General features: G+C 53.1%; 1 protein-coding gene across 1 annotated transcript in view; it reads right to left on the bottom strand.

The window, feature by feature from the left end:
- Positions 1-2,950: 2,950 nt before the first annotated feature.
- Positions 2,951-13,657, bottom strand: part of SLC9A8 (solute carrier family 9 member A8) — a 59,515-nt gene continuing 48,808 nt past the window's right edge. The window contains exons 13-16 of the mRNA XM_019726103.3: positions 11,822-11,933; positions 8,236-8,456; positions 4,105-4,251; positions 2,951-3,200 (exon numbers count right to left, since the gene is read on the bottom strand). Coding sequence (XP_019581662.1) covers positions 3,093-3,200; positions 4,105-4,251; positions 8,236-8,456; positions 11,822-11,933 — 588 coding nt within the window. The 3' untranslated portion in view covers positions 2,951-3,092. The remainder of the gene's footprint in view (positions 3,201-4,104; positions 4,252-8,235; positions 8,457-11,821; positions 11,934-13,657) is intronic.

Consider the following 13,657-nt stretch of genomic DNA (forward strand, 5'->3'; position numbering starts at 1 on the left):
CCATTCCCACTGTGAAAAGAGGTGGCTGGCCTGGGGGTGGGAGGGGTTCGGTTCTGCCCCTGGGCTGAATGAGTTCCCCACGACCTTCTGCCTGGCCCTGGCCCAGGCCAGCCCAAACCTGATCCCTGGGGACCTAGGAAAAGCCAGCTTCTTTCCCTGTGTGGCCTCACACCCCAAGCCCAGGGTATGGTTATTCCCAGGGATCCTACGACAGGGCTGCAGAAAGCACGAGATTTCTTCTAAGACGTTCAGAATCGTAGGGCCTACTGTGGAGGGGCTACAGGAGTCTTGGGGTGTGGGGCTTGCTGCCACCCAGCTCCCCGAGACAGGTATATCTTCTGAATTCACTGGCTAACCGGCCAGCTTCTGCAGGGGCTCACTGAGTTCGGACTTCACCTCTAAAGTACCTTCTTTACCTGCTACAGCTCTCCTGTCCTGTGGTCTAGACCTAACAGACAGTAAATAGGTGAGAAGTTACAGTTACGCTGGATTTACAAAAATCGAGACATTTATTGCCCTAAATAATAGAATTATTAGGTACGGTAAAGGTAGATAGCAGCAATTTTTGATTCTCAGGCAAATACCGTGTTTCCCCGAAAATAAGACCTAGCTGGACAATCAGCAAACATTAATATAAGACCCGGTCTTATGTTATATAATGTTAGATGAGATCCGGTCTTATAGTAAAATAAGACCGGGTCTTATATTAATGTTTGCTCCAAAAGATGCATTAGAGCTGATTGTCCGGCTAGGTCTTATTTTTCGGGAAACACGGTACATTTGAAAAAAACCACCAGCAAAGTAGATCTGTATGGGCGTTTGCCTTTTGCAATAGGGTTGAGGATCATGGGTCACCCCCATTTCTGTGGGAACGCTCTCCCAGGCTAAACCCTCACTCAGCCAGCAGGGGGCAGAAGAGCCTCGGGAGATCCAGGCCCGGGGCCAGGAAAGGTGTCCCCTCACCCCATAGCCCAGCCTTGGGGAACTTCTAGTAAGTAAACCCTCCCCGTGCTTCTCTATTACAGTGTCATTTTCAGGTCTCAGCTCAATGTGGTTAGGAGGAACCTGGTGACAAGGGGCAGTCTGAATCAAGAAGATCCTGTTTTCATTGCTTACTCTATGAACTCATAGCCAAAAAAATTTTTTTTCTGGTAAGCTCTTAAGTTCGCAATGCAACTTCCACCTCTGAGATCAGACCCTGAATTTTAGAAGAGAAAATAAATTACTTGTGAGTTGGGGAATGAGAGAACAATCTGGTCTCAGTTTCCCGCCCCTGGCCCCCTTCTGTGGACAAAGGTCCCTCTGCCTTTGACCACATCTATTACTTCTCCACTAAAAGGAAATAGGAAATGACAGAGACCAGAATTATGCATCCAGTGGGGATATCAGGTGGAATGAAAGAATCCTGTTTGGCTCAAATTTTGGAGTTAGGGTGGGAAATTACAAAAAGAAAAATGATCATATTTTAGTTCTATCAAGTACAAATTTACTTTCATGCATACAAAAGAAAGCACGTGCTTCCTGCCTGCCTGCCTTACACGTACACTTCTGGGGAAGGGAAGGGATTAGGGCAGGGGCCCGGAAGGTCCCAACATCCAGAGCCACGCTGCTCTAGGCAGAAGAGATGGACTCGTACTTGCTGCCAGCCCAGGGTCCCCACTGAGAACCGAGGACATGCACACGATGAATGAAACCACCCAGAGAGTGCCAAGCCCCAGCTCCAGCTGGGACCCTGAGCCACATGTGGGAATTGCCAACAGCCTACAGATGGGCAAAGGCAAGCAGGTACAAGGCTTGTTAAAGGTGGGGTGGGGGTGGATGTGAGGCAGTAACTCCTTCCATCTGGACATGATTGGCAGCTCCTCAGCCTGAGATGGCCCAGGGGCTGGGCCCACAGGGAAGGGGCAGGGTGTGTGTGTGTGTGTGTGTGTGTGTGTGTGTGTGAGAGAGAGAGAGAGAGAGAGAGAGAGAGAGAGAGAGAGAGAGAGAGAGAGAGAGAGAGAGAGACCTGGGGAGAGGGCAGTCTCTGGCCCCTGCCTTAGTGTTTGGGTGAGCTGGGACCCTGACATGGGGGACAAATGGGACCCAAAACAGTAGAGTACTGGGAAAGAGGAAAGATCAGTCGTAAATGGTGGGCAGACCCCCGCGGAGCCCAGGAAAAGGGGCATCTGGACAAACAAGGGCAGAGAGTAGGGAATCAAGAAGAGGGAGGCGACTGCTAGGCTCTCACCACTTGTTCAAGTGCATGAATTGAAACAATTCAGACAGCAGTTGCTGGCCTGCATAAGCCCTGTACCTCTAGCTTTTCCCTCCAGAGGGCGCTCTGACTCTGCAGAATAGGCTCATTTACTCCAAAAGACCCAGGGATGCAGCTTCCAGTGGGGCTGGAAAGAAGGGCCTGTGTCCGCATGTCAGTACCAGTGTAAACATTCACAGTATTCCCAGAGAAGGGCAGTAGCTGCCTGCCACCCAGTGGGACAGCCTGCGAGGTGCCAATCAGAGGTAAAGAAGAGAAAAGTCACTCAGTTTTTCTTTCTCAGGGTGTGCAAGCAACATCACAAAGGGGGGTAAGTGTGAGGTTTTCCAGATTTCTGGGCCTGCCACTCAGGTCAGAATGGCTGCTGCTGAGGCTGGAGGCACCTTGATGACGAGGAAAATGGCAGCTGGCTCCTCGCTCTGCTGGTCGACACTCATTCCAGTAGGGAAGGGCCTGGCCTCGGCGTGTCGCTCCTGGGGTCGCTATGAAGGCAGCGCCCAGGACACCCAGTCGCGACAGCTTCCACAGCAGGAGCTCTCCTGTTAGGCACAGCGGCTGGACAGGTGACTTTGCCTGGACTGCAGAATCGTAAGGGAACATTTACCTGGACAGGTGGTCCCTCCGGTCTGCAGAGGTCTGGCCAGGAGGAGGGGGAGGGACATGTTTCAGAAGACGCCAGCTGGCCCCGGGCCAGGAAGTTCCAGGTTAAGAAGACTGCCTTGGCTTCACCCCGCTTTCTTCTTCCCTGAAGAGCAGCCAAATGCACACGCCCTGGGGGCCCTTGCGGGTGTCGTCCTGGGAGCCCTGGGGGGGCCGATGGCAGGGCCCTGCTGGGTCACAGCAGCTCCTGCTCATCGTCCTCAGAGCCAGAGGGGCCCTGGCGCACCTCCTCATACCACTTGTTGGTGAGGGTTTTCATCTGGATGCGTCCGTGGTGGAGGTCCTGGGACAAAGACACAACCAAGGCCTGTCAGTGGGTCAGGCTCAGGGTCAGCGTCAGGGAGAGGCACGATGGGGAGCTGCTTTGTACCTTGTGGGGGGATGGGAGGCAGGTGGCATGGCCACAGGCAACTTTAAGCCGGTAAATGACTGACTGGGCTGGGATTCTTCTTTGTGGGGGTGGGGCTAACAGGTGTTACTCAGAAATGGGGAGAGGGGGCAGGAGGCCACTTCACCTCTCTGGGCCTCAGCCTCCCCAGCTGTCAAATGCGGTAACAGCTGCATCTGCTGCCAGGATTGTTGGGAGAATGAACCGAAGCAATTATGAAAAACATTTGGTGCAGCGTCTGGCTCATAGTAAGAGCTCGCATACTGACAGCATGGTGACGGCCAACGGAGGGACTGGGCTTGGAAACAAGGGGCGGGGGGTGGCAGCAGCCGGCAGAACCCACCCCCACCCCGAAAGCCTGCATGGGGCAGGATGACTTCAGAAAAGCAGGCCCAAGCTGGTGGCCTTGAGGGTGCCCCACGTACTGTCCCCCAGGGGCCAGCAGTGCCTGGAGGGGCGAACAAGAGCCCGAGCCTTGGGCCACTGCCTGGGGCCCTGCCCTGTCTGAACGTCCTCAGCTCAGATTCAGTAGTTGATCAATGTCCCGAGTCTATCATTCAGGAAAAGCAAACTGTTAACAAGTCTATTATTAAACCAGCACTAAATCTGGCAGCAAAGGAAAAACAGCAGATGCCAGCCTGTGGGACTGGGAGGCGGAGAGCCAGCAGGAGCAGGAGGCCTGGCTGCCCCTCCCCACACAGCACGTGGGCCCTCCCTGTGCCCACCGCACTCTTGGCCACTGCAGGCCCCGAGGGAGGAAGGCAAGGGACCCCTGGCCAGGGCCGGGCCCGTGTCCCACCTCCTGGGTCAGCCGCCGTGTGAAGAAGGGGTTCAGGTACTTGGCGTCCAGCCACAGGAAGCCTTTGAGATCCTGCCGCCTGATGTAGTGGGCCTCATACTCCTCCTCAGTGAGCTCGGACAAGTGCTCCGACTCCACGGTGTTGCCCTGCGGGGAAGGAAGGCAGAGGAGGGTCGTCCATCTGCTGGGCTGGCATCTTCCTGGAAGGCCCCACACCACCCAGCCTACCTAGCAGCCCTTCGCTTCTGGCCACCAGTGTTCCGCCCCCCTCAGCTGCACTTTGGAATCGTGCAGTGTGTCTGTGGGCAGCAAAGGGCTTCCTGGGAACCCATAAGGAGGAGGGAAGGTTTGTAAAAACATGATGGATACCCAGGAATGTATCAGAATTGTGAATAAATCGGACGTTCTGGGCTGGGGCTGGGTCTTGCTTTGTAAGCTTCCAGATTTTAATGTGGCGAAGGATTGGGAGCTTCGGTTCCAGGCCATCTCATTATCAGCAAGCTGAACGAGGAGGCTCCTTTTGTTGTTGTTTTTGCCTGCATTTCTATGCAGGTCAGTGCCAGGGACAGGGGAAGGGAGGGTAGAGACAAACACAGGGACACAATCCCAGTGGGAACTCCAGAGGAACGATGAGAATGACTGCACATGGCAGGGCAGGTCTGGACGGCAAATACGTCTCAGGTTCACTGGACCTGCTCAGCCCAGCTCCAGGCCTCTGCACAGAGGGCCATACGGGATTTGAATGCAGCATTTGTTGCTCTGCTAGAGCAGCCCCTGCAGCCTGCACCTGGGAGCCCCTGTGGGCGGCGCAGGTTTGGAGGGTTTGTGAATCTACAAAATGCTGGGCCCACTCACACAGTTCCTGATTCAGGTCTGGGAGGGGGCTCAATGACTTGCATTTCTAACAAGTTCCCGAGATACGACTGGTCCAAAAGCCCCACCTTGGGGACCATTTATGGAAACTTTAGCAGTTAAGAGCACAGGCTCTGGAATCTGTGTGACCTCAGCCGTGTGGTTTGGCTTCTCTGTGCCTCAGTGCTCACATCTGCAAAACGAGGATAACAAGAGCCTCTGCTTCCTGCAGACTATCAGGGCGACCTGAGACAGTCCAAGGAGGGTGCAAGTACAGTGCTTGTGTCACAGCAAACATTCCCTAAATAGCAGCTTGTGGGGACAGAGCCCCAGAAGGCAGTTTCCAGGCTCTCGGCCTCACATAGAAAGGTGCTGGCTTAGGTAGTAAATGGCCATCAACTGTGATTGGATGGCCATCAGCTGTGGCTAGTTGGCCGTCAGCTGTAACCAGTGAGCCATTGGCCACTAATATAACTGCTGTGGCTACGCTAGCAGAAAATGGGGGCTGGCAAGAAGATGGCGGCTGGGCTGGCAAGCGCGGGTTGCAGAGAGGCAGATGCCGCCAGAGAGAATATAGTGATATGACTCCCTTACTTATGGCTCTGTGGGTGTTCCTTTTTGGCCTCACCATATCCTGCGTTCTTATGTGGGGAGCGGGAGCTGAGACCCCGCCGGCTGCCCCGCACGACACATGGTGCAGCGAGCAGGGTGTGGTGTCGGCCGAAACCCTCCGGAATGTACTAGAGCAGTTTACACATATAAAAGCTCAGTTTCGTAAGCAGGGTACAGTGCCGGCCAAAGCTCCCTGAAGGGTGGTGGAGTAGTTTGTGTGTATGAACACTCAGTCACAGGAAGACCAGGAGGAGTAGCTGTCGGAGAGCTGGACCCCCATAGAGGGGTGGGAAGATGTGGAGGGGTGGGAAGATGTGGAGGGTTCCCCAACCAGCAAAGGCCGGAGAAAGCTAAGGTCGTTGTGGCCCTGTGGGCTGGGAAGTGCTTGCTGAGGCAGCCCAGATGCAGGACTTGTAGTCCCAGGAGGAAACGCTTCCTGAGTCCTCCGTGGGAGATGAGGATGAGGTCAAGGTCATTCCTCACCCCCAGGACAACCCTGGCGAATGACTATGGACTATGGGGAATTGCCTTCCATCCCTAATTTAATGGACCGCTTGACTGTTTGCTTGGGAACATACCACCATGTAGTGGAACTGGCGGATGTTTGCTTTTGTGTCTTGACCGGCCACCATAGAGAATATGTAAGCACCTTGACTGTGAGCCGCTGTTCCAGCATGGTACCCTGAGAGGCCCAGAGAAAGTGGCAGTGCCCTGAGAGCCCTGGCTGAGTCCAGGAAGTCTGGCTATGTCCAGAGAGAGTGGCAGTGCCCTAAGAACACTGGCTGTGTCCGGGAAGACTGGCTGTGCCCAGAGAGAGTGGCGGTGCCCTAAGAGCCCTGGCTGTGTCCAGGAAGTCTGGCTGAGCCCAGAGAGTGGCAGTGCCCTGAGAGGCCCTGGCTGTGCCCGGGGAGACTGGTGGTACCCTAAGAAGCCCAAGTCTGGCTATGCCCAGAAGTACTGGTGGTGCCCTGAGAAACCCTGGCTGTGCCCAGAGTGCCTGGCTATGTCCAGGATATTGCATTCACCTCCAGGCTCCTCGCACAGGGCCCCTCACGAAGACACTTGTTGCGTAGATTGTGAGGCGAGAGCCTGTAGGGGTGGAGTGTGGGGGCAGAGCCCCAGAAAGCAGTTTCCAGGCTCCCGGCCTCACATGGAAAGGTGCTGGCTCAGGTAGTAAATGGCCATCAACTGTGATTGGATGGCCATCAGCTGTGGCTAGTTGGCCGTCAGCTGTAACCAGTGAGCAATTGGCCACTAATATAACTGCTGTGGCTACGCTAGCAAGAAAATGGGGGCTAGCAAGAAGATGGCGGCTGAGCTAACAAGAGCGGGTTGTAGAGAGGCGATGCTGCCAGAGAGAATATAGTGATATGACTCCCCTACTTATGGCTCCGTGGGTGTTCCTTTTTGGCCTCACCATATCCTGCGTTCTTATGTGGGAAGCGGGAGCAGAGACCCCGCCGGCTGCCCTGCACGACACATGGCACAGCGAGCAGGGTCTCCCGCATGACACAGCTATTCTTCTTTTGACCAAACATCTTGGTTCTACGAGAGCCCAGTGTGGTTGGTTCGACAAGCGTGGCTGCCAGATGAGCACCTGGCAACTTGTTAGCAATGCAAATTCTAGTCCCACCCCAGATCTGTAGGATCCTGGAGCCCTTCACCGATTCTAACACCCACTGAAAGGTTTGAGAATCTATACTAGAGCTTTCATTAAAACAGACAAAGTTGGGGGTGGGGAGGAGAAGGAAAAGGGCTGCCTGAGTGAGGAAATTTGAACCAGCCCAGCCTGAGGTCATCTAAGGTCTCTTTCCAGCAGCACAGGGCCTGGAGGTCAAGGTCTGCCCAGACCTGGACTTTCCAGTGTGAGGAGTGGGCACGACCCCTTTCCCTGTCCCCTGGTTGAAGATTTCCATGACTGATTAAAGTTACTGACGGTCTCGAATAAAGGAACGAGAAAAATGTGCATTTCTGGAAATGTGTGTTTGTGAGGGGGAGGGATGCAGGAAGGTGGGATGAGAGACCAGGGCAGCCTCTGCTCCTGTCAGAGAGTCTGGCTCAGCACATGGGGCCTGGGAGAGGGCACAGGGCAGGGAAACCACTGCGGACCAGGGAGGGGCAGGCCACTGGCAGGGGCACTGCTGGCAGGAGGGTGGCTCAGAGGAGGCAGAGACATGGGGGCCTCAGGCCCCTGCAGCTGAGCCCTGGGTACCTCCAGTCTCCAACCATGCCCTCACCATCCTTGGTGGGGGGCACCTGTCTCATGGCCCTCAAAGCCCTATAAGCACCTGCCCCCACTCAGGCCCCAATAGGAGAGGCTTTCAGTAAACATCGGGGAATGATGTGACTTTGAAATCTTCCAGTCCTAGGCCCTGACGGGGTGGTTGGTTACTGGCAGGGGAGCAGCGTTGCGGGGTGCGTTCGATACAGGTTCAAGGTCCCCCTCCATGGCCTCTGTGGCTTCACCAGGCCACGAAGCTGTCAGACAACCCACCCCAAAGAGCCACGTTTCAGAACTTGGGTTCAACCTCCGTCAGGCTGGACGACCTGTGCGTGCGTGCGTGTGCGCGTTGGTGCTGAGCAGCCTCCCATCGCGTCTCATTTCCCCATTTCCAGGCAGGCAGCGGGAACAACCCCCTGCCCAGCCCTGGGCCCACGGGCACTGACCATCTTCTCTGTCTTGCTGAGGTTGACGTCCTTCTTGTTCCGGCGCCGCGCCTTGGCGTCCTCGATGTCCATGAGGCGGATGAGGGGCATGGTGCAGCCACCCAGCAGCAGGATGGTGAACAGCACGATGACGATGGTGGTGGTGCCTATGAGCTGCCGCTTCTCCATGGGCTCCAGGTCCAGGTGCAGGCTCAGGGCGTAGGGGATGGCGCCCCGCAGGCCTGGGGGGACAGCAAAGGGAGTGAGAGCTGGAGGGAGGGGGGAGGGGCAGCGGCATCACAGACCGGTTCTCTGGGGACCTGGGGACGGCATAATGGCCAGTCGAACATTCTTAGACCCCACTGGAGAGCGTGAACTCACCCTGTGAGGCCCTGGGGTGTGAGAAAAGCAGGCGGCAGAGCAGCTCACCTCCGTTCCCACTTCACGGGGTGTTTGAGCAGATCAAATGGGGTGACCTGTCCAGGCTGTGAAGAAGCGCCGTGCGTGTATGTGTGTGTAGACGCGCAAGGATGTGTGAAGCGCAGCGCTCACATTTTAGAGATCTGACAGCTAGTGCAGGCCGAGCCCTCCCTGCGCTAGTGCTGTGTGCACAGTCTCATTCGGTCTCCCAGGAAACCCTGTAAAGCAGGTCCTGTCCCTCTCCACAACATACAGATGCAGAACCGAGATTGGGAGGATGAAGTGTCCTCCCAGCGCCACAGGGTTCTGCAGGACACAGCACAGAATGCAGTTTGTCCAGTGCCCCGCCCTGTGGCGCTCCTGGCAGCGCTGACAGGCTCAGGGCTGCTCTGGTGGTGGCCAGAGGCTGCTGGGAATGGCATCCTGGCCTCTCCCTTACTTCCTGTTTTGGTCTTTGTCATGCTGTCCTGAGGGTCATGGGCTGAGCTGGAAACAGCACTTTCCTTCTAAATCACTTCCTGGTTTGCCTGGTGCCATATAATGGGGAACAGGAGCTTCCAGAGCAGTAAAGAGGGGACAGCAAACAAGAAGGATTTGTGAGGGGTAAGTGCTGGAAGAAGGAAGTGTGGGGCAAAGCATACAGTCATTGGATCTGACCCAGACATGGAGGTGGGGACCTCACAGCACGATGGGGTCCAGCTGCTCAGCAGTCCTGACCAAAGATGGGGACACAGTGGGGAGGAGGGCAGCATAGAATTAAGAGAGATGGGGGAATGGCAGCAACAGGTCATAGGGGCCAGCAGAAAGTGGGGTGACCGGGGAGAGCAGGGCATGCAGGATGCCCAGGCCTTCAGTGGGTGGGGTGTCCTAGGAGGCTGTGCCGTGCAATGGTCTGATGTGGGCCCTGCAGTCTGGCTCCTGGGTTCACCTCGGGGTCCCCTGCGTTCCCCTGGGCCTCCCAGGTTGGGGTGAGTGATTCAACTCAACCGCTCAACCTGTTACGAGGGATGAGAAACAAGGCTTGCCATGTCGGTGGTCCAGGGATGAAACACCGTGGCACAGAACAACGTGCGCACACAGCAAACATTTAGTAAGAGTCACACCTCTGTGATAATACACACGCTGGCAAAGCAGCAGGGTGAGCAGGAAGGAAGTTCAGTCCTAGACAATGAGACTGCAGTGTCTTCACAACCTCCAAGGAGGATTCAGACACAGGAGTCTGGCTCTCAGAGGAAAGGCCTGGGTCAGAGGAACAGTGTTGGGAGTTCGGGAACTAGAGGGAGCGAGGCCACATGACGAGTGAGCTGGTGAGAAAACGAGCAGAAGTGGGTCTGGGCCGAGTCCTGAGGAAGCCAATATTTATGGGTCAGAAAAGGAGGGGGAGCTGGACGTGAGCCTGAGGAGCCCCTGAAGGGAAAGGAGGCAAACCAGCGGCATGATTTGGAGGTCCAGGAATTGAGGAAGAAGGTTTGAGTCAGAAGGCCAGTCGGTGAGAGGAAGGAGCTGAAAGCTGAGGAGGTGGGTGGGACAAGGCCTGACTGGTGCCCACCAGGTCTGGCTGCAGGAGGTCACTGGTGACCTGGGCAAGGCCAAATCCAGCCCCGTGGACATGAGTTGGGGAAGTGGAGAAAATGGGTGAGGACAGCCCACTCAAAGAAGTCTGGCGATGACGGGAAGAGATGGGGAAGCTGGACTTTGGTTGAAATTGTTGGTTTTTTTGGGAAAGAGGAGACTCTTCAACTGTTTAAATAATGATGGGAGGAGCCAGTAGAGACAGAGGTTGAAGACCTAGGAAAGAGGGTGCAAATCAATGGAAAGAGGGCTCGGGATGGCCTGGGAGAGAACGCCTGGGACCAACAGCCCTCACTGGTGAAAATTCACTCCCCCAACACTTCCTACCACCCCACTTCCCCATAGAGGTTTCTTATCATGGCCCCCCTCCCCAAATATCTCATATAACTGTATAAAATATCTGATGTGTTTCTTAGATTTTCTTGAGATTTTCAAGACCTTGGATCAACTACTTTACAATTTTTTTTCCTCACTGGAAAAAGAGATTGAGAAAAAAAGTTTGTATCACTATATATACATACGTACATATATACATATCTCTCTCACACACAGGTATATCTTTTAACAAGGTCTTTGGAAAAATAAATCTGAGAAATTGACAGATATGCTATTGGATAGAAAACAGCTTATAAATTAAAGCATGTTGCTAAAGTCCAACCCACACACAAAATATTTTAATTATAATATTTAAATAAGAAAGCAGAAAAAACTGGATTGCTCAAAAATAAATTTAAAGAGGCCTAAGGATCCAGTTCTTTAGGAGCCAAAGATTTATGAAATCATTTCCATCCTTTAAAAAGTAGAGGAAGATGATTAACTAGCAAGTGAAATATTCCAATAAATTATCAGAACGTAGTGAATGAATGAAAAAAAGTATCCAAATCGAGCCTGTAGTACAAAGACGTTTAGAGTTTAACCTTCTTTATTTTGAGCCCCTACCGTGTTTTCCCGAAAATAAGACCTAGCCGGGCCATCAGCTCTAATGCTTCTTTTGGAGCAAAAATTAATATAAGACCCGGTCTTATTTTACTATAATATAATACCGAATCTTATATAAGACCAGGTATAATATAATATGATATATAATTTAATATAATAATATCGGGTCTTATCTAACATAAGATCGGGTCTTATATTAATTTTTGCTCCAAAAGACGCATTAGAGCTGACGATCCGGCTGGGTCTTATTTTTGGGGAACCATGGTACCAATTACACCAGCCTAGAAAGCACACAGGTGAGAGCTGCACATGGGCATCTTGCCCTGGGCTGCCCTGTGTATCAGGAAGAGAGGGGATGGAAGGAGGCAACTCCTAGCTCTGCCTCCTGTGGTCACGGGATCCCAAGCAAGAGCTTGGCCCGTGAGCCTGAGCAGGGCGCCCTGTCTGTAGAGCAGACGCACTTCCCATTTCACAGTGCCGGGGTGAGGGAGACTGCCTGTTATGGCCTCGCCCAGGGCCCGGATTACAGCAGGTGCCTGTTAGATGGGGCCCGTGTTATTTGGCTGAGGAGGCAGGCTCGTTTTCAAGGGCTCTTGCCACATGCCCTCTCCACACGGTGTGTCGTGCCTTTGGAAGCGGTATCTTCCCTCGACTGTTCATTCAAGACTGGACTTACCACTGAACCACATGATGAACATCATCTTCGGTGTGATTTTATGATCACGGAAGAAATTCAGGAGGTAGGAAAGAGGGAAAATGTTCACCGCTCTGCCAAACAGTACAAGCACCTGTTAATAGCAACAAACCCAGTGTTAGACGGGAACCTCTGGTTCTTCAAGTTGGAGCTTGTGGAAGCTCACACAGACTTGGCAACACACCCATCATACCTGCAGCTTTCCCCTTGGTTATAAAGGGTGTGAAGAGCACAACGCTAGTCAGAAACCTGGCTGGGTGTGTGCCCTCGCTGCCTGCTTTCTATGTCTGGGAAAGGACAAAGCTTTGTACCTGACATCTCAGTAGTCAGGAAGAGAGGATTAACAAGGTATCAACAATGGCTTTAGTGATGACAGCAGAACAAACTGAATGCCAAGAGGCTGTGCAGAAGTTCCCAGAGATTAATTTAAGGGCACTCGAACGCCTCCAGAGGTGCTCCACGGTGGGACAGACCCGCACCGTCGTTCCCACAGTCCTGGAGGGACAGACAAGGCGTTCCTGCCTGTCCTTGGGGGCCCCACTCAGGGAAAGGAGGGAAGTCTGAGGAGGGCCGGCCCGTGCACGGAAATGCTGCTCCTGGAGCAGACGGAATGCGAAGGTCGGGTCTAAGAGCAGGTCATACGTATCTGCCTGGCCAGTCGCTTCCTGTGACTATTGGTTCCTAACCTGCTCCACAGGCGTGTTGCTCTTAACAGAATACAGCTTTACGTAAAGTTTAAATCTTATCTAAGTGGATACTTAGAGCTACTTATTAATTTACTTTCATTTTTTTTTCATCTTGATTCTCACCATAACTAACTTGAAAAGGTTATATACACACGTACGTTGTGTAGGCTCTAAGTATATCCTTTGAACCAGCACGAATTGAGTGAGCTTTGCACGATGTGCCTTGGATGCCAACTTAATAACGGCTCCCAATCATCTAACATTTATATGCCAGACTGTGTGCTAAGCATTTTATATGCATTATCTTGTTAAAATTAGAGCCCTACACAGGTCTTATGAAGTAGGTATTCCTGTCTCCATTTTGGAGACAAGGAAAAGGAGACTGGTCAACTGGTCCAGTTGACCCAGGCAGGAAGTGCTGGAACCAAGTCTCAAACCTGGTTAAGTCCCCAAAGACCATGCCCTCGACCACTGAGCTAGTCTAAGGTAGTCCATCTGAAGAACAGCAGGCCAGCCTGCTCAGGGGAAACCGAGGCACCACTCCAGGGTGTCTTCTTATTTTCCCTTTCTTCCCAGCCCACTGGAATCCAATCTTCATTCCTACACTTGTGTTTCAGGTGTGAACAAATGTGGCCCCTTTTACCCAGAGACCACACTAAAGATTATTGTACTTTCTGAAAAGACTTGCTGCTGCCCTCTTGTCCTGAAACCTGAGTCTGGAACACAGAGAACAGTGACAGAAGCACCGTGCTCTTGCTGACTGAGAGGTGGAAGCACCGAGATTGCAAGGAGAAACATCTTTTTCCTTAGGGTTCCTTAGCGTCTCTGGGCCTCAGTTTCCCCATATGCCAAACAGCAGGCCTCACTGGTTTGCACATGGTCGATGACTGCCAAAAAAAAAAGGTTGCCTCTCACTCGATAGCTGTGCTTTACTAAGTGGGGCTGGCAATAACTGTTAACTGACAGTGAATTATGATTTCAACAGCAATAAGGTGTACTTCTGAAGTGTCTTCAAGTCTAAAAGGGCAACAAAAAGATCAAATTAGGGGAGTATGAACCAGTAGGAGGGCCTATGGGAGCTGAGCTCCGACTGAGGGAATAGGGGCATAGGGAGGAATACAGACGCGTCACC

Source organism: Rhinolophus sinicus, chromosome 13, assembly GCF_057876585.1.
Source record: "Rhinolophus sinicus isolate RSI-liver-muscle chromosome 13, RSI-T2T, whole genome shotgun sequence".
Taxonomy (NCBI): Eukaryota; Metazoa; Chordata; class Mammalia; order Chiroptera; family Rhinolophidae; genus Rhinolophus; species Rhinolophus sinicus.